At 33.8% G+C, this 21,575-nt stretch overlaps 2 protein-coding genes and 1 pseudogene across 3 annotated transcripts; all 3 read right to left on the reverse strand.

Annotated features, from left to right (window-relative positions):
* Nucleotides 1–908: 908 nt before the first annotated feature.
* On the reverse strand, nucleotides 909–2,126 carry LOC148765641 (F-box protein At3g07870-like). The gene has a single exon (XM_088811878.1). The coding sequence runs from the start codon at nucleotides 2,046–2,048 to the stop codon at nucleotides 909–911; it is 1,140 nt and encodes a 379-aa protein (XP_088668004.1). The 5' UTR covers nucleotides 2,049–2,126.
* A 3,202-nt stretch (nucleotides 2,127–5,328) lies between these two features.
* On the reverse strand, nucleotides 5,329–6,199 carry LOC148765642 (uncharacterized; annotated as a pseudogene). Its single transcript, XR_016029141.1, has 4 exons — nucleotides 5,948–6,199; nucleotides 5,773–5,865; nucleotides 5,568–5,654; nucleotides 5,329–5,487 (listed from the first exon to the last, which is right to left on the reverse strand). The product of XR_016029141.1 is annotated as an uncharacterized LOC148765642 (transcript).
* LOC148765643 (uncharacterized) lies at nucleotides 6,026–7,737 on the reverse strand. The gene is made up of 4 exons (XM_088811730.1): nucleotides 7,054–7,737; nucleotides 6,528–6,595; nucleotides 6,287–6,460; nucleotides 6,026–6,166 (listed from the first exon to the last, which is right to left on the reverse strand). Exons 1-3 carry the CDS (start codon nucleotides 7,448–7,450, stop codon nucleotides 6,380–6,382), a joined length of 546 nt encoding a protein of 181 aa, XP_088667856.1. The 5' UTR covers nucleotides 7,451–7,737; the 3' UTR covers nucleotides 6,026–6,166; nucleotides 6,287–6,379.
* Between the last annotated feature and the right edge of the window lie 13,838 nt (nucleotides 7,738–21,575).

Here is a 21,575-nt window from a genome sequence, read left to right on the forward strand (position 1 = left end):
TTCAAAATTGACAAAGATATTGCAAGAATTGAACAAAATTGAACACATGCGGTTAAGTTTGACGGAAAAAAATTAACCGAAGCTACCCCTAAACCACAAAAGGGTTATGTGCTGATGTTACGAGCACAAAGGGGTCATCTGCAAAAGCTTGTAACCACAGTAGAGTTAAGTGCTATTAATTACCCAAGAAAATAATACTGAACTTGAGCATAATAAGTACCCTCACTAAAAAAAAAATGAAAAATTACTGTTATTTTTTATATTAGATTATTTGGTGTTAAGGTGGTGTTTGCAAAGGCTTTTTTAAAGTGATTATGAGTTTTTTTTGGTTCAAAATCAAAAAAAAAAAATTTAACATTATAATCACTTTGGAAAAGCGTTTGCAAACACCACCTAAGTTTGACTAATGTTGTTAATGTTTTTTTTTAAATGGTTACTGATGCTAGAAATTCCATTTTTTTCTATCTTACCTGCTAGCTATAGTTAGACAAACCTCAAACAACTTTATTATCTTCAACACAAAATAAGGAACCATCAAGCAGAGAATCTACTTTTATTATCTCCGACACAAAAAAAAAAAAAAAAAAAAAAAAAACATATATGTTTATCAAACTACGGGTAAGAACATTAAATTTGAACGCATAAGCATATTCATAACTCAGATCATCGGGGATTAAAAAATGTCAAAAGCGAAATACGTAGACACTGATAAGATAAATTATTTCACGAGTTCAACCAATATCTAAATAAAAGTCAACAGTCACTATAAGAAAAAGTTGCATTAGCGACACCCCATTAGTGACTACATTTTTTGCCTATCTATGTGAAAAATAGGTGCTGTCACTCAAAAGATTTTCTTTTTTTTTTTGTTGCAAGTACTAGTGACATAAACTAAATCTAAGTCAACACTATTGGATCAATTCGCCGCCAATTTTAAGCAAGAGCAAGCTTTCGACATAACTATTAACATAGAAGCAACCAGATCCATAAATCCCAATAAGATCCTTCGTCTGCCGAGAATCTGGATTATACACCACTAAACAAAACCTAACCGAACGATCCGTATACGGCGCGATCCCCTGCCTATCTAAGAACAGTAAAGCTTCACCACTCTTCCAGAACCCGATTACTCTAGATACCACGTTCAGCAAACGAATCGTGTACAACTTAGTCCAAGATTCTCTCACACAGTACTCCTTCATCACCCACACATCGCACGACGTATTGTCTCTATTGTATTTAACAGCTCCCAGTGATTCCCCAATCACGAAAATACGCAACAATAGTACACTTTCGTATACGCATGCAGCTAACTCGTCTGGAAGCATTACGTCACCGAGTACCTCATCGCCAACATCAAAGGCCAGAATTGAACTACGTCGAAAACTATCGTCTTCAGAAAGCCAATGCACAACCCCGTTCGAGAAAACCGATGGACAAGTCGTAGACGGAAAAACATGCGGAGGAATTAAATCAACTTCGCCCCACTTTCGCCAACTCCACGTCTCGAGTGAAAATATCTCAACCAGTTGCATAAAACTTAAATTAATATCGTTGGGTTTCATGCAATAAACCAACCTTACAACTTTGTAAGCATGACTAGCAACTCCGAAACCCAGCACAACAAAGTGGGGCGTTTTCGGATTGATCGTAGGGTTTGGTAAAACTCGATGATTTCTAACGGATGGGTTCCATATGATAATACTGCATTGCGAAGAATCGCGGAACTCGTCGTCCGATAAGCAGATCAGACCATCGCAAGAGCCGACTATTCTGAAAGTTTGATCGGATTTGAACGGAAATTCGAGCTTTGAGGAAGAACTGAATGTTCCAAAGGGTCCGTTTTCAGCGATAGTAAGGAACGAATGGAGTTCCTTTTCGTGGACGAGGGTTCGATTTTTGGCGTTGGAGAGGTGCGATGCGATAAAGGCGGGGGTGGTGATAATCGACCGCCAAGATTTCGAAACGGCGAGGAAACGGACTAAGGATTTAACCGGCAGTTTGCCGAGGATTTCGAGCACGAGATCTGTGGGTAAATAATTCGACATGGTTTAGTGATGATGAAAGTTTGAACAAAACCCTAAATATATATAATATCAATGTGAAATTGGAAAAAAAGGAAAACGTTGGTGGGTTGTTTATAAATTAGTATTGGGAAATCCTAATAGGTTTAGAATTTTGGTACCGCAGAAGAGTAGAAATTCTTTTTGTCACTTTCCTTTTAAAATTTAAAATTTTATTGGAAAATTACCAAAATTACTAAATAAAAAGATTCCAAAAACTTTTTTTATTCAAATAGTTCCAAAAATTAAAACGGGTTACAATTTGCACCCATGTACTATAAAATAGGTCCCATTCACCCCATGCGATATTAAAAACTACAAGGACCCCCCTTTTTTTCACAGTTAGTTGATAGTAATTTGACAGTATTAAATTTTGCAGTGCAATTATTCTTATATCCTTTCTTCTTGTCTTTTACTTTCTCAAAAATTATCAGTCACCCATGGCCACTACCAAAATCAAAAAGTTGAGACGATGATTTCACTACCCCATCGATCCCCTCCTGTAGAAAGGATACACCATCGGCTATCGCCGCCGTCGGTACACCATCACCATCAATTATATCCGAACATATGGGCTCCTAGGAAAAACTATTGCAGAGGATTTTAATTCTCATGAAATTGTAATTAATATTGTCCAAAAAAAGTGAAAAAAAAACAAGAAGAAAGACATTCAAAATTTGGATAAAACACAATCAACATTTCAACATCAAACAAACAAATACAAACTCAAAATTAGAACCAACACAACAACTTAACAAAAAGACCAAAAAACATAACAAAAATGCCAACCCTAGTTTTGGAAGCCCCCAAGTTGGTCAGCCTAATATCCTCTCTCTTCACCTTCATCCCAAACCCATCAACCTCCACGTCAGCCCCAATCCTCATACCTTTCCTCTTCGAATACCAAAACCAAAACCCAAACCTCGGCCGAGCCACCAAATCCACCCGAAAAACCGCCGCCGACCCATTCGAAACCACCTTCACGCGGCGGCCTCCCACTGTGTTTATATATAAACACAAATTGGATCATCATATCCACTTTGTGTAAATTTCTAATTTTTTCGCACTTTACCGCCTCAAATTTTTTAAAAGTGAATGTCCCCTTCGAAATATTATTCTTGTTGCACATTGCCCCGATAGCAAAATTCCGATGAATTATTCATTAAAATTGAGGATTTATGTTGCACGTTGCCCTTTAAATGTTATTTTTATTGCACGTTGACCCTTAAAAACATTACTTTTTCGCACATTGCCTCTTTAAAATTTTATTTTTGTTGCACAGTGCCCTAAAAAAATTGGCTCATGGAGTAAAGTGCAATCAAAAGAATATTTAGAAGGGGGAATATCCATTTTTTTTAATATTTAGGGGGGAAGTGCGAAAATCAAAAATTTATAGGGGCAAAGTGCATTTTCAAATTAAAAAAGTCAATGTTAACCCAACATTAATTTATTAATTCTACCAATTACAATACACATACGTGGACTGTACTTCGTATATATCTACGTTTTGAGCTTTAGGTCATCACCTCCTCCAGTAATTGAGTTGAACAACGAAAAAACAATTAATTGATGAATATAAAAAGCTTATTACATTCCTATGTAATTGTCAGCATATATATAGTGACATTACATTACAAGTTACAACAATAAAAAAATATGATCGTCTTTTGTATTCTTTGTAAGGATTTTTGCCCTCTCACACTAATTAAGACCAATTTTATTTAGGAGTCTTAAATTTAATGATGAAACTAATTAGAATCAAATGACAAGTTCAACTAAATATTTGTTTCAATTTTTTCTTTTAGTATATAATTCAGCAGATTTTACAAATAATATGGTGTACTATGTTGTACTATAGTTTACACTACTATTAAAAAAAAACCTTTTTTTCTACATAATACTGAAAATTACAAAGAAAGCGTGTTTTTCGTTTTTTTTTAATTCAATCTACAATATTTTAATTTTTTTTATTTTATTTGTCGTCAATACTGTAGTAGACTATGGTATACCACCAAGGTCGGTCCTGGGTGATTGGAGGCCCTGGGCAAGACTTAAAATCGAGGCCCTAAATTTCAATTTATTTTATATTTATACATATATATATATATATATATATATATATATATATATATATATATATATATATATATATATATATATATATATATATATATATATATATATATATATATATATATATATATATGTCTGTCTGTGTGTGTGTAACATATGGATGTATTAAATAAAAATGGGTAGTAGAAAAAAGTTTTTTGATTTAACAAAAATATTTTGAGAAATAAAAACACCAATAACATGGAAAAAAACAACTAAATTTAAAGTGTAGAAACTAACATTAAAGAACTATATAGAAGTGCAAGAAAATTTAAATTAGAGTAAAACAATGTAAATGAGAGAGTTTCTTAAATTAGAGTAACACTACAAAAAAATGTATCTTATGTGACACAGAAAATCGTCATATAAAGTCTCAATTTCGTCACAACACTTTGTTGTGACAAAATAATTCGTCACAGTGGTTGTCGCATAAGGCCTGTCACGAAAGGTGTGAAGTGACGAATTGTACGTTCGTCACGAATGACTGTGACAAAACCTCAATTCGTCGCGACAGTGCATGCTTTCGTGACGACAGTTGTGTCATATAAACTCATAAATGTTGTCGTACAAGCTGAATTCGTCACAACACATCGGTCTCTTGCTTCGTTGTTGTGACAAACGTTTTTGTCACATGAACTGAGCAATCTGTTGAGACATATATTTCGTCCCAATATATCCAACAGATTGGCACGATAAGAGAGTTCATATGACAAAATGTTTTGTCACGTAAACTAAATGATTTCTTGAGACAATTCATTTTGTCCCAACATCTTTAATAGGATGTCTCAATAAGTTATTTATGTGACGAAATAGTTTGTCTCGTCAACTAAATAATCTATCTGACAATTGCTTCGTCCCCAAAGATTAAATAAGTTGTCATAATAAGAAAGTCTTATGAAGAAATATTTGTCACTTCAACAAAATGATTTATTGACACAATCGCTTCGTCAAAAACATATAAAAATTAAAAATTCTATTCCATTGAAATCAAGAGTCATTCTGAAACTAAAAATACTTGAATACTAGGTTCAAATCTACATCTGAAATGAATAAACTATATATCCAAGTGCATAACTAAAAACCATTCAAAACAAATTTAAATTTCTGATTGAAACAAAAAAAAATAAATAAAAAATCCAATACGTGGAACCATCTACTTTGCCTGAACACCATCACAATCACAATCTACCCCATATCCCATGCCTTTTTGATATCCTGATCTACGACCAAGTGTTGTTACAAGAATTTGATCCTCAGACATGGAAGTTTCTCCTTCGTCCATAGATGTTTCTTCTAATTCCATCATTTTATCCTACAACGTTAACATATATATCAAATATATAAAATATATTGTATAGAAATAATATATAACATAATTGTAAATTATCTTACAAATTTCTTTGCCGCTTCAGAGTTAACAAATTGACCAGCTTTGTCAACATGAGTTTTCCTCCATAGTTCAATCTTGCTCGGAGTAGCCTGTACGAAATTAAACAATAATTAGCTCATAAACAATAGTAAAATAACACATTATTATATAATTACATATTTGAAGTATGAAGCAGGCTTATAATATTGAGAATAAAAAAATTCATACCATTTTCCTATAGCGAGAAAGGTATCTAATCTTCCCTGAAGTATGGTTGAAAGGCAAACAACTTCTACTATTTATATTGATCAACGATCGTTCCTGCATTAATATGTATATATAGTTCACTAATTTACCCAATGTGCAAGTACACACTATTGTTTTGTTTAATCAGATGATTAACCTCATATTCATCGGATTCAAGTCAATCACATATTGCATGCCATTTTGCTATTAGTACTTCCTCACGTGGACTCATATCCCTTGAATTTTTTCCTTCTTCTACCAAATTCTTGTAGCATCCACTCAATCTGTTTCTCCAATGTCGATATGCAGTTTGAAACATTTGATCAACAATTCTTTGAACACGGTCCGAGTTCCATTCCTCAATTTCAAACCATTGCTTAAAAGAAAAAAAAAAAAAGATAAAGTTCATTATACTTGAACAAAAATAAATAATTATTAAAAACAGATATATTTTTCCATTAAACCTTAAAGAAATGAAGTAATAATAAAGATTTACCAACAATCTTCTACGACAAACTTCTTTGTTTGTGTCTTGAATTTGTCTCCACCTAGATACGCCTTCAAGTTCTGCACATGTTCTTACTGCAATTCATATACCCTCAGAAAATTTTTCCTCATATTGAGATGGTATTTTCTCATGAGGATTGAACACAATCTTCATCTTTCCGCTCTGTAAAAAAAGATCATGCATTTCAAGAACTTATTATTACAAGTTTGACAACATTATAAAGCCTTACCTGTTTCACTATCTTGCCCAGATTTAAGCCTCTGCTTACACCACGACCACTTCGTTTAACAATGGTTCCTAACCAAGGAAATAAATGAGAAATAAAAATATCATATAGAAAATAGTGATACAATAGTTAAATGCAAAGTTATATGAATATTTTCCAATTAAAAACCAAAAAAGCAGAAAATTGAAAAAAAACAACATTTTGAGCTTCATTAGTTCATGATCAACACCAATGCATTTAACAAATTCCACGCACAAAATAGCAGAGATTAGCCAGCCGTGAATATTTTGGAACTCTGTATTCACACAAAAAGTGAATAAACAACAAATTATACAGTCTTTTGTTAAATTTTCATCAAAGTTAAGTTAATTCCAATCAAACAATGCACTTCAAATAACATAAACAGATCAAAAGGTTGTTATGCATACAAAGATTACCTAAACAGTAACTCAATAATAGGAATAAAAGTAAGGTAAAAAAATAAAACAACTATGATGTTACTCTTAAAAAAAAGTAAGGAAATGATTACCAGGAATAGCTGTTGATGCTTCAAAGTTAGGTTCGGATGCCTCACAATCAGGTATTGCTTCAGTATGTGGTGGTGTATTATTAGTAGGGCTCATAAGTCCTTCTGAATTATGATTCAATGCTGAAGTTGCTGATGTTGAACCATTCCCTGAGGTTGAACCTGAACGAGATGAAACTTGTAGAGCTGATGCAGGTGGATTTGCATTTGCAGATGCGTTGCTCTTCGATGCACTTCTATTTATAGTGGTTGGCATTGAACTTGTTGACGCCCTACCATTTGTAGTAGTCTTTTTTGCACAGTCAACCCTGCCGAGCCCTTGTGCCTTACGGACCTTCTTAAATTTTGTTGCTGACGACATCTGAAAAGCATAATATAAGAAATTAAATACAGTTGACATGCATTTAATATTTCGTAATTAAAAAAAGAATATATAATGCCAAAAAAAGTAAAGGAAATAGACATGCACATTAACACATTGCAGCAATATGAAAATCAAATAAGAACCAAAGCAAGAGTATAGGACATGAATTGCAACAAAGATAAAGTTATAAATCAGGATCTAAATACTTCCTTGCAAATGAATTCTTAATCTTCTTCTTCTTCTTCTTCTTCTTCTTCTTCTTCTTCTTCTTCTTCTTCTTCTTCTTCTTCTTCTTCTTCTTCTTCTTCTTCTTCAACTTCTTATTGAATAATATAATATAACTAGAAAGTTGCATAAACAAGTATATGAGTATTAATATATTACTTTATTAAAAACATAGAAAATAGAACATTTGCAGATGGCAGGCTTCAAACAAATTATTTATAGACTGTTAGAAATATTTTTTTCACACTGTTACAGATGTGAATTAGGAAGGAAATAAAACTAAAAAAATCTCATTCTCCATATAAATCCTAGTACTCAGCCATTTAACAGAACACAAATTTCAAGGCTCATAAACTAATCAAGTAATCATTTAAGATAAACATGATTTTTCTAAAATATGAAAAAACATCTTAGGCATGGATATAGAATTACAAATCCGCAAGCCACGAAGTTAATTAGGAAAAAAAAAGCATTAATATCACTATGAAAAATTGTATCGGAAAAAAAAAACCCAATCAATAACCTAGAGACGCACCAACATAAAAGAATAGGGCGAGTAAAAGAAAACAAACAATTATAATTCCCAAATTTCTCAAACTTTACCTTAAAATCCAGAACTCTCGGGAAAAAATTCCCAGCTATTTCGTCACTCTTTAATCGACGTTCTCAAAACTCTGTGGAAAAAAATATGCCGAACAATCAACACTGGCAGTGAAGAAAGAGAAAAAACGACGAGGGTCGTGTTACAGTGTAAACTTACGGCATAGATTGTCGACGGCTATTAGCAGGGTGGAGTCCTCCTTTTCGTCTTCCAAATTCTACTGTGGAAAGGTCTTTTGATTTGGGGGAAAAGTATTTTGATTTGGGAGAAAAACTTTTGGAAATATAATATTAGGATTTATGCGTGAAAGTGGAGGTATAATTTGCCTAGAAGTCTATAACTATTAAAACTACGAAGTTTTGAATTTTAAAAGACAAAAATAAATTTATCACAAAAAAAAGAGGAAAAATTAGAGGGAAATTCTGGAGGGAATACAATAATTATCGAAAATAATTATTTTTATATAATTTTGTTTTATAGTGACGATATAAGTTTTGTCACACGTAAAATTTAATTGCGACGCAATTATTTTGTCTCGAATAAATATATATTGTCACGACACAGTGCGCGCCTATCCCCTGTTCAAGCCCGCGTTTGTTTATATGACGATTAAATACTTTTGTCCCATAAAACTATATTTGTACGATAAAATTAAGATTGTCGCATAAAACTCAAAAATATGTGACAAAATTGTATGTTGTCACACTATCTAGCATGTATTGTGACGATATTTTTGTTCGTCATAACAACTTGTCACAAAAGATGCTTTTTTTTGTAGTGTAAAACAATGTAAATGAGAGAGAAATGGTAAGAGAACGAAAGACATTGGGTGGAAAAAAATAAAGAGACGGATAAATGACAAATGGACTCGGTCAAAAAAATTAATGTGGAAAGAGAGGGTTAAAAAGTTAAGAGATGAAGAGAATAAGAGTTGGAAGAAGAGAAAAGAAAAATAATTATAAAATAATAAGAACAATAATATATCTTTTTGGGCTCCATTGAAAAGTGGGCCCTAGACCTGGGCCCTGCTCGCACTGGGCCAGAGCCGCCCCTGTATACTACGGTGTACTATGGTATACTACCGTGTACGACCAAACCCTTACAGCCAACAACACCAATCCTCGCCAATCCTACCAGTCAATGCATCAGCCGTCAAACCCTAGCAACCAACATCCGCAGCCATCGCAACCGTAGTCACCTACTAACTTTTGGGAAACCTAGATTTACCACTTTGAACCCAAATCAAGCACAATCTCTTGAAGATCAAGAAAATCAGATGCAAATGGTAAAAAATATACTTTCAATTAAATCTCCACCTTAACCACATCCCCGTTGTTGCCTCGATCACCACAGCCCCCTGCCGCCTGAACAATCACAGCCCCTCGCAGCCGTCTCGACCACCACAGCCCCCTGCCGCCGCATCAACCACCACAGGCCCCCGCTGCCTCGTCCACTACAGCCCCTTCCTTATGCTATTACTGAAGAAAGCAAGAGAGAGATATAAAGATAGATAGGTGAGAGAGAGAAAAAATAGTTGCAATTAGGAAAATAAAATTAAATAAGAAGAGAGGATCCCTCAACATCTTCGATAGTGTCCACGAAGTCGAGCATAACTTTCTCATCCGGACCCCAAATCAATTGGTTCTGGCGGCAATAGAAACCTATTTCAGCTGGCTACATTTTGCTGCCCAACGTCAAATTTCCAAATTCGGACTCGAACATGGTCAAAATTGGATTCCAAAAGCAATCATGAAAACACGTGCTACAGTTCGAGGACATGAATCCGCATCAAGAAACGTCCACAAAAATACTCGCTAGAAAAGATACGCACATAAGTAACAGTACAAAAGCATGCACAAAAGAACTCACGCAAAAGTGCAGTCACAAAACGGATCATGAAAACACAAACTACAATCCTAGGACATTAATACAAATCAACAAACAAGCACAAACACACTCGCTCAAATGGATATGCACAAACGTACATGTAAAAAAACATGCGCAAAAGTGCATTCGCAACAACGTTCTTAAAAACATGAACACTAGGACTTTAATACGGATAACCAGACAAACAACAAGAACACTAGATACAAAAGATACAGTGGAGTTTATAAATAACACTCTACGTTTACGTTTACGTGGATTCTTTTTTGGATTAATTTATATTTCTGTTTTAATTGGTGGATTTAGTATCTGATAGGTACAAATCGATAATTAGGTGTCCATGAAGCAAAAATGATCAAAGAGTAAGAAAAGAGTTGCAATTAGGAAAATAAAATAAAATTAGAAGAGAGGATCCCTTAACATCTTCGGTAGTGTCCACGAAGTCGAGCATAAGTTTCTCATCCGGGCTCCAAATCAACTGGTTCCGACGGCATTAGAAACCTATTTCAGCTGGCTACATTTCCTGTCTAACGTCAAATTTCCAAATTCGGACTCGAACATGGTCAAAATTGGATTCCAAAAGCAATCAGGAAAATACGTGCTATATTTCGAGGACATGAATGCGCATAGAGAAACATCCACAAAAACACTCGCTAGTAAAGATACGCACATAAGTAACAGTACAAAAGCATGCACAAAATTACTCACGCAAAAGTGCATTCGCAAAAAGGATCATGAAAACACAAACTACAATCCTAGGACATTAATACAAATCAACAAACATGCACAAACACACTCGCTCAAATGGACATGCACAAACGTACATGTAAAAAAACATGCGCAAAAGTGCATTCGCAACAACGTTCTTAAAAACACGAACCACAACACTAGGACTTTAATACGCATACCCAAACAAACAACAAAAACAATAGATACAAAAGATACAGTGGAGTTTAGAAATAACATTCTACGTTTCCGTTTACGTGGATTTTTTTTGGATTAATTTATACTTCTGTTTTCATTGGTGGATTTAGTATCTTATATGTACAAATCGATAATTAGGTGTCCATGAAGAAAAAATGATCAAAGAGTAAGAAAAGAGTTGCAATTAGAAAAATTAAATCAAATTAGAAGAGAGGATCCTTCAACATCTTTGATAGTGTGCACGAAGTCCAACATAACTTTCTCATCCGGACTCCAAATCAACTGGTTTCGGTGGCATTAGAAACCTATTTCAGCTGGCTACATTTCCCGTCTAATGTCAAATTTCAAAATTCGGACTCGAACATGGTCAACAGCACTCACGCAAAAGTGCATTCGCAAAAAGGATCATGAAAACACAAACTACAATCCTAGGACATTAATACAAATCAACAAACATGCACAAAACACACTCGCTCAAATGGACATGCACAAACGTACATGTAAAAAAACATGCGCAAAAGTGCATTCGCAACAACGTTCTTAAAAACACGAACCACAACACTAGGACTTTAATACGCATACCCAAACAAACAGCAAAAACAATAGATACAAAAGATACAGTGGAGTTTAGAAATAACATTCTACGTTTACGTTTACGTGGATTTTTTTTGGATTAATTTATACTTCCGTTTTCATTGGTGGATTTAGTATCTTATATGTACAAATCGATAATTAGGTGTCCATGAAGAAAAAATGATCAAAGAGTAAGAAAAGAGTTGCAATTAGAAAAATTAAATCAAATTAGAAGAGAGGACCCTTCAACATCTTTGATACTGTGCACGAAGTCCAGCATAACTTTCTCATCCGAACTCCAAATCAACTGGTTACGGTGGCATTAGAAACCTATTTCAGCTGGCTACATTTCCCGTCTAACGTCAAATTTCCAAATTCGGACTCGAACATGGTCAACAGCACTCACGCAAAAGTGCATTCGCAAAAAGGATCATGAAAACACAACTACAATCCTAGGACATTAATACATATCAAAAACCATGCACAAACACACTCGCTCAAATGGACATGCACAAACGTACATGTAAAAAAACATGCGCAAAAGTGCATTCGCAACAACGTTCTTAAAAACACGAACCACAACACTAGGACTTTAATACGCATACCCAAACAAACAGAAAAAACAATCGATACAAAAGATACAGTGGAGTTTAGAAATAACATTCTACGTTTACGTTTACGTGGATTATTTTGGATTAATTTATACTTCTGTTTTCATTGGTGGATTTAGTATCTTATATGTACAAATCGATAATTAGGTGTCCATGAAGAAAAAATGATCAAAGAGTAAGAAAATAATTGCAATTAGAAAAATTAAATCAAATTAGAAGAGAGGATCCTTCAACATCTTTGATAGTGTGCACGAAGTCCAGCATAACTTTCTCATCCGGACTCCAAATCAACTGGTTTCGGTGGCATTAGAAACCTATTTCAGCTGGCTACATTTCCCGTCTAACGTCAAATTTCCAAATTCGGACTCGAACATGGTCAACAGCACTCACGCAAAAGTGCATTCGCAAAAAGGATCATGAAAACACAAACTACAATCCTAGGACATTAATACAAATCAACAAACATGCACAAACACACTCGCTCAAATGGACATGCACAAACGTACATGTAAAAAAACATGCGCAAAAGTGCATTCGCAACAACGTTCTTAAAAACACGAACCACAACACTAGGACTTTAATACGCATACCCAAACAAACAGCAAAAACAATAGATACAAAAGATACAGTGGAGTTTAGAAATAACATTCTACGTTTACGTTTACGTGGATTTTTTTTGGATTAATTTATACTTCTGTTTTCATTGGTGGATTTAGTATCTTATATGTACAAATCGATAATTAGGTGTCCATGAAGAAAAAATGATCAAAGAGTAAGAAAAGAGTTGCAATTAGAAAAATAAAATCAAATTAGAAGAGATGATCCTTCAACATCTTTGATAGTGTGCACGAAGTCCAGCATAACTTTCTCATCCGGACTCCAAATCAACCGGTTTCGGTGGCATTAGAAACCTATTTCAGCTGGCTACATTTCCCGTCTAACGTCAAATTTCAAAATTCGGACTCGAACATGGTCAACAGCACTCACGCAAAAGTGCATTCGCAAAAAGGATCATGAAAACACAAACTACAATTCTAGGACATTAATACAAATCAACAAACATGCACAAACACACTCGCTCTAATGGACATGCACAAACGTACATGTAAACAAACATGCGCAAAAGTGCATTCGCAACAACGTTCTTAAAAAAACGAACTACAACACTAGTAATTTAATACGCATAACCAAAGAAATAGCAAAAACACTAGATGTAGTGGAGTTTAGAAATAACACTCTACGTTTACGTTTACGTGGATTTTTTTTTGGGATTAATTTATATTACTGTTTTAATTGGTGAATTTAGTATCTTATAGGTACAAATCGATAATTAGGTGTCCATGAAGCAAACATGATCAAAGAGTAAGAAAAAAGTTTCAATTAGGACTCCAAATCAACTGGTTCTGGCGGCATTAGAAACCTATTTCAGCTGGCTACATTTCCTATCTAACGTCAAATTTCCAAATTCGGACTCGAGCATGGCCAAAATTGGATTCCAAAAGCGATCATCAAAATACGTGCTACAGTTCGAGGACATGAATGTGCATCAAGAAACGTCCAGAAAAACACTCACTAGAAAAGATACGCACATAAGTAACAGTACAAAAGCATCCACAAAAGTACTCACGCAAAAGTGCAGTCGCAAAACGGATCATGAAAACACAAACTACAATCCTAGGACATTAATACAAATCAACAAACATGCACAAACACACTCGCTCAAATGGATATGCACAAACGTACATGTAAAAAAACATGCGCAAAAGTGCATTCGCAACAACGTTCTTAAAAACATGAACACTAGGACTTTAATACGGATAACCAGACAAACAACAAAAACACTAGATACAAAAGATACAGTGGAGTTTATAAATAACACTCTACGTTTACGTTTACGTGGATTCTTTTCTGGATTAATTTATATTTCTGTTTTAATGGTGGATTTAGTATCTTATAGGTACAAATCGATAATTAGGTGTCCATGTAGCAAAAATGATCAAATAGTAAGAAAAGAGTTGCAATTAGGAAAATAAAATAAAATTAGAAGAGAGGATCCCTCAACATCTTCGGTAGTGTCCACGAAGTCGAGCATAACTTTCTCATCCGGGCTCCAAATCAACTGGTTCCGACGGCATTAGAAACCTATTTCAGCTGGCTACATTTCCTGTCTTATGTCAAATTTCCGAATTCGGACTCGAACATGGTCAAAATTGGATTCCAAAAGCAATCATGAAAATACGTGCTACATTTCGAGGACATGAATGCGCATCAAGAATCGTCCAAAAAAACACTCGCTAGTAAAGATACGCACATAAGTAACAGTACAAAAGCATGCACAAAATTACTCACGCAAAAGTGCATTCGCAAAACGGATCATGAAAACACAAACTACAATCCTAGGACATTAATACAAATCAACAAACATGCAAAAACACACTCGCTCAAATGGACATGCACAAACGTACATGTAAAAAAACATGCGCAAAAGTGCATTCGCAACAACGTTCTTAAAAACACGAACCACAACACTAGGACTTTAATACGCATAACCAAACAAAAAGCAAAAACAATAGATGCAAAAGATACAGTGGAGTTTAGAAATAACATTCTACGTGTACGTTTACGTGGATTTTTTTTGGATTAATTTATACTACTGTTTTCATTGGTGGATTTAGTATCTTATATGTACAAATCGATAATTAGGTGTCCATGAAGAAAAAATGATCAAAGAGTAAGAAAAGAGTTGCAATTAGAAAAATAAAATCAATTAGAAGAGAGGATCCTTCAACATCTTTGATAGTGTGCACGAAGTCCAGCATAACTTTCTCATCCGGACTCCAAATCAACTGGTTTCGGTGGCATTAGAAACCTATTTCAGCTGGCTACATTTCCTGTCTAACGTCAAATTTCCGAATTCGGACTCGAACATGGTCAAAAGCACTCACGCAAAAGTGCATTCGCAAAAAGGATTATGAAAACACAAACTACAATCCTAGGACATTAATACAAATCAACAAACATGCACAAACACACTCGCTCAAATGGACATGCACAAACGTACATGTAAAAAAACATGCGCAAAAGTGCATTCGCAACAACGTTCTTAAAAAAACGAACTACAACACTAGTAATTTAATACGCATAACCAAAGAAACAGCATAAACACTAGATGCAGTGGAGTTTAGAAATAACACTCTACGTTTACGTTTACGTGGATTTTTTTTTGGGATTAATTTATATTTCTGTTTTAATTGTTGGATTTAGTATCTTATAGGTACAAATCGATAATTAGGTGTCCATGAAGCAAAAATGATCAAAGAGTAAGAAAAAAGTTTCAATTAGGACTCCAAAGCAACTGGTTCCGGTGGCATTAGAAACCTATTTCAGCTGGCTACATTTCCTTTCTAACGTCAAATTTCCAAACTCGGACTCGAGCATGGTCACAATTGGATTCCAAAAGCGATCATGAAAATACGTGCTACAGTTCGAGGACATGAATGCGCATCAAAAAACGTCCACAAAAACACTCACTAGAAAAGATACGCACATAAGTAACAGTACAAAAGCATGCACGCAAAAGTGCATCCGCAAAACGGATCATGAAAACACAAACTACAATCCTAGGACATTAATACAAATCAACAAACATGCACAAACACACTCGCTCAAATGGACATGCACAAACGTACATGTAACAAAAACTTGCGTAAAAGAGCATTCGCAACAACGTTCTTAAAGACACGAACCACAACACTAGGACTTTAATACGGATAACCAGACAAACAACAAAAACACTAGATACAAAAGATACAGTGGAGTTTATAAATAACACTCTACGTTTACGTTTACGTGGATTCTTTTCTGGATTAATTTATATTTCTGTTTTAATTGGTGGATTTAGTATCTTATAGGTACAAATCGATAATGAGGTGTCCATGAAGCAAAAATGATCAAATACTAAGAAAAGAGTTGCAATTAGGAAAATAAAATAAAATTAGAAGAGAGGATCCCTCAACATCTTCGGTAGTGTCCCCGAAGTCGAGCATAACTTTCTCATCCGGACTCCAAATCAGTTGGTTCCGGCGGCATGGGAAAGCTATTTCAGCTGGCTACAATTACTGTCTTACGTCAAATTTCCAAATTCGGACTCGAACATGGTCAAAATTGGATTCCAAAAGCGATCATGAAAATACGTGCTACAGTTCGAGGACATGAATGCGCATCAAGAAATGTGCACCAAAAGTAAAGTGCAGATAACTACCTAAGAGAGAGACTAAGAGAGAGAGAACACGGAGGAGTAGGATGAGTAACTAATTCCCTAATTATTAGGACCCCTTTAATGGAAAATATATTGTAAGTATTTTAATATCAAAATTAAATATACATTATTTCTTAATTAGGGGTATAATGGTGATGATTAATTTTTTTTAATTAATAAAAATTGTTTTGGATTTATCTTAAAAATTCAAAATAAAATTGGACTCATTGTAATGACACTTGTGTAATGAGGGGCTTTTGTCAAATTATCCCATTATATTTATATCTGGTAATATGGTAATATGGTAATTACGTGAAGTTAAAGAGGGCAATTTAGTAGAAGCAGGTATGCACTTGGGCTTAAGAAACGCTGGAGTAGAGGAACCCACCTCCATGGGCATGATACGCATACCCGATTGCCGGATTTGTACCCGGGCCCACGATCAATCATTGGGCCGGTCAGTGTGTTCACATTTTTTGTTAGAAAGAGCTTATAAGATGTTTAAGACTTTATTTGCTCTTCTAAAATGTTAGGTAATTTAAAAAAAAAAAATCTTAATTTTTTTTTTTAAAATAAGCTGTTGGAGAGCAAATAAGATCTTTTTAAATAAGCATCTCTACCCCACCTTTTTATTTAAGATCTTATAATGAATAAAAATGGCAAATGAGCTCATTATCCAAACACTTTAAAAATTACTTGTAAAAGTAAAATGTAACAGCTTATCAGCTCTTAAAACATATTTTATCAAACGTAAGAGTTTATCAGTTGTTTAAAATAAGCTTAGCCAAACGGATGTGATCCAACCCTATTACTGATGTAATATATAAATACTAAAACATTATTTTAAGGGCAAATTGCACATCACCCCCTAAAAATATATAATTTTTGCACTTTACCCCCTCAAAATTTTAGAAAGTGAATGTTCCCCTTCAAAATGTTATTCTTGTTGCACATAGGGATGGCAACGGGTAAGGGCTTGCCGGGTCGTAGACTCGGAACTGGTCGGTTGTGGCGGGTTTGGGTAAGTTAATTGGTTCTGGGTCGGGTAATGAGTTTCAGTTTCTAGAAGCCGACGGTTCTGCGTCGGGTTACGAATCTTCTTGGAACATACCCAGAATCGACCTGTATAAAAATATTATATTTAATAGTTAATCCATATATACAAATTACTTTAGGATTTTATTCATCAAACTTCCAACTTTCATCGTGTCTATTCTCATTTGCCAATTTTTCACCGTTTCATTTGTTTGAATCTTGTTTCTCGTAAGTAATATCTATCAAACTTGTCGACCACCGCTTGTCGTCTTGCCTTTTGAACTTTTTTACTGTAGAAGTTAAAATATAATTAATTATATAATTTTATTATTCACTTTATGTCACTTGTACAAGTTTTTTAAAATATTTTTTTTTATTTTGAGATTTTGCTATTAAAATATACGAGCAAAATATTATAAAAATTAAAAAATATTATTTTTTTAATGTTAACGGGTCTAGCAGGTCTGGCGGGTCAGAACCATTTAATTCGGGTATGGATTCGGGCGGGTCCGGGTCTAAGCTAAAACGGTTTGAGGCGGGTCTGGATATATATATATATATATATATATATATATATATATATATATATATATATATATATATATATATATATATATATATATATATATATATATATATATATTATTCTTTTTTTTGTTGCACCTTACCCCTTGGCACTTTGCGTCCCGCACCCTCGAAACGTACAATATTTCATGCATAATGCCCCCCCACATGAGTTTTTAAAGCTACTAAAGGTAATTTAATATTTGAAGAGGTATTTAAAAATTATATTTTTTATCACAAAAAAAATTATTTTTCGAAAACAAAAAATTATTAAGTTATTAATTTATTAATTTATTAAATTTTTTAACTTAACTATTTCATTATTAAGTTATCTGAAAATCAATTTTTTTCCAAATATACCTAATATTTCCATCAGTCGTTACAATAAAAGATCTATCAATCGAATAATTTAGTGTATTTCATTTTATTTTGTAAGAAAATATAAATTTTTTTCAATTATCCGGAGTGATTTTAATTTTTTCGCACTTTTTACGCTAGAAATTAGGTTGGAGGTTGAAGAAAATAACAATTATTCAATTTTGTTATCTTGCACCCCGGGAAAAAACCTCAATAAAAAATGAATTATCATTTATTATTCAATTAAGGGTGCATTGAGAATGATTTATTGTGTTTGCGGATGCAAAGTGTTATTGTTATTTTTCAATGGTGCAAAGTGCCAAAATGCTCCATTTCAAGGGTTCATAGTGGAATTAAGCCTAAATCATTCACCATCCACCCTGAATTGAATATTTATAACTTAGTAAGGGCAACTATATTTTTTTTTTCTTTATTTCCATGGTGGAAAATAACAAATTAAATTTTTATTTTATTCAACATCCCACCTAATTTCGATTGTACAAAGTGCGAAAAAAATAAAAATCACACGAATTGCTGAAGAAAACTATATTTTCTTACAAAATAAAAATAAATTAAAATATTTTTTTATAATATAGCAGGCCAAGACAGTGATATCAATTAAAATATTTTCTTATAATGAAAAACAAGTTTACAAAAAATAAAAAAAGAAGTCAACGCCAGAGACCTGCAGTCTCCGGCGGTGGCGGTCAAAATTGGTTAATTGGTGAAATTGAGCTAAATTGGGGTGTAAATCATGAAATTGAAGTTGAATTAGGTTTTCAAGGAATTTGGGATAATTTTGGTATATGTAAAAGAGTTTTCCTTATTTGCAAACAAATTTGAATGAGCCGGATTTATTTGAAATACAAAAAAGTTGGATGTCCCTTTTTTAATTAAGTGATTTTGCATGGGTCTATTTGTCATTTACCCTAATTAATATTGTCCAAAAAAAGAGAAAAACGACAAGAAACACACTTAAAATTTGGATAAAAACACAATCATATTATTACAATCAACTTCCAATTTTTTAATCCCAACATTTATATTTTGTCACATTACATTTCATAATCAAACAAATATACACAAACTCAAAAGGGGTTGTCTAGGGTCTGAGAGGGATTGTACTACTCGAACCCAAACGATTTAATCTGATGCGTAGAAAATATTTAGTAAAAATTTATAGTCGTTGATTTAAAGTACGAACTAGTACGATCCAGTACGTACCTATGAATTATAAGTTAAAGTACAAACCCAGTAAAAATAGATCGTACACAGGTCGTACTCCATCGTACTTTATGAACCTTACATAATTAAACCAGAGAATTAAAAGTAGGGTTAATTGCACTTTTCCCCTTACTTTGGTCGTTTTTGCTCTTTGTCCCCCCAAATTAAAAAAATTCCACGATCATACCTGGACTTACTAATTTGTTGCGCCGACAACTAAAAAGTCTATTTTTGACCAAAAACAAAAAACAAAAACAAGTCAATTCAACTCCAATTTCATGATTTAAACCCCAATTTAGCCAAATTTCACCAATTAACCAATCTTGACCCTAATTTCAAATTTGACCCACCACCAACGGAGACCGGCGAGACCGCCGGTCTCCGGCGTTGACTCTTAATTTTTTTTTAAAGTTTTTTTTATCTGAATTTTTTTTTCGGTAGGTCAACCGCATGGTCTCCGGCGTTGACTTGTTTTTTCTTTTATTTTTAAATTTTGTTTTTGCTTAAAAAATATTTTAATTAATATTATTGTCTTGGCTGCTAAATTACTGTCTCCAGCAGTTATTTAACTATCGGAGAGAATAGTTTAACTGTTAATTGACCTTTTATTTCTTAAAAAAAAATATTTTAATTAATATTACTGTCTTGGCTGCTAGATTACTGTCTCTAGCAAATATCTAAGGAAAAAAATTCATAGAAAAAAAAATTCAACACCGGAGAGCGGCAGTCAACTACGGTTGACCGGCCGGAAAAAAAATTTAGCAAAAAAAAAGTTTTCAGAAAAAAAACATTCAACGCCGGAGGACCGCCTGCCGGTCAAAGCCAGAATCTGGCTGGAAAAAAAATTTCTAGAAAAAAATTATTTTTCAAAAAATTATTACAATGGGGGTTAATGTGATATATTTGTTTAAATCCGGGGTCAATGTGTAATATTAAAGAAGTTAGAGTATAATTTGTTATAATTTATTTCGTGCAGATTAAATTATTTGTGTCAGATTCAGTTTTTTACAGTTGCGTGAAGTGTTGCATTAGTTCGTGAATCAGTTTGTAAAAACACAAATAAACGAGACACAAATTTAATGTGGTTCGGATACAATTGTACCCTACATCCACGGAGACCTGCAAACAAAATTTACTAATTTTTAGTTTTACGAATACAATAGTAGGACTTAAACAAAATACAAAGACTCCCTCTTTGTTGACGCCGTTCTTGTATACTACGCTGAATTATAAATCTTCAATTTGCAGCACGTCCCTTGCTCCGATCCGCACGGTTGAACTCCCTTCAACGATGAATCCCTTCAGTCGGCGGATAGATCTCCTCCCGAGATCTGTTTAAGCCCCTCTCCCGAAGAACCGATCTTCTATTTGTATAGAAGAAGAATACTTGTGCTACTCCTTGAATCTTGGTGTCTTCACCACAAAGCCTTGAAGCCGATATATTTTCTATGAAAATCAGGTATCACGATGGAACAATAAAAACGAGAGGAAAAATATTTTCTGTGAAAAACTTCTCTCGATCAAAGACGTTCCGGGAGCAGCAAAAATAAGAGCATAAAAATTATTTTTCTCTCTCACAAAAGGGACAACTGAAAAACACGCTGGTGCTCCTATATTTATACTTCCTTTGTTGAATAAAAGAGCCCTACAAAAGATTAGAGCCCATTAGGTTAATATTCAATCTTAAGTAAGGAATAAGAGTTGTGTGATACGGAAAGTCTTTGTCAAGGAAATTCCTTGTTAACACATAACTCACAATATTAAATAAATTAATGACAAAATAAGAGTTTAAAGCATTAAGGAAACTTCCCTAGCTTGAGAAACACGTTTTCACACGTGTTGCAAATAAAGTCAGAATCCACTCAGATTCTAACAATCTCCCCTTTGTTATCTATTTATTATAAT

Source organism: Erythranthe guttata, chromosome 13, assembly GCF_056151865.1.
Source record: "Erythranthe guttata isolate IM_541 chromosome 13, IM_541, whole genome shotgun sequence".
In the NCBI taxonomy this organism is placed as follows: domain Eukaryota; kingdom Viridiplantae; phylum Streptophyta; class Magnoliopsida; order Lamiales; family Phrymaceae; genus Erythranthe; species Erythranthe guttata.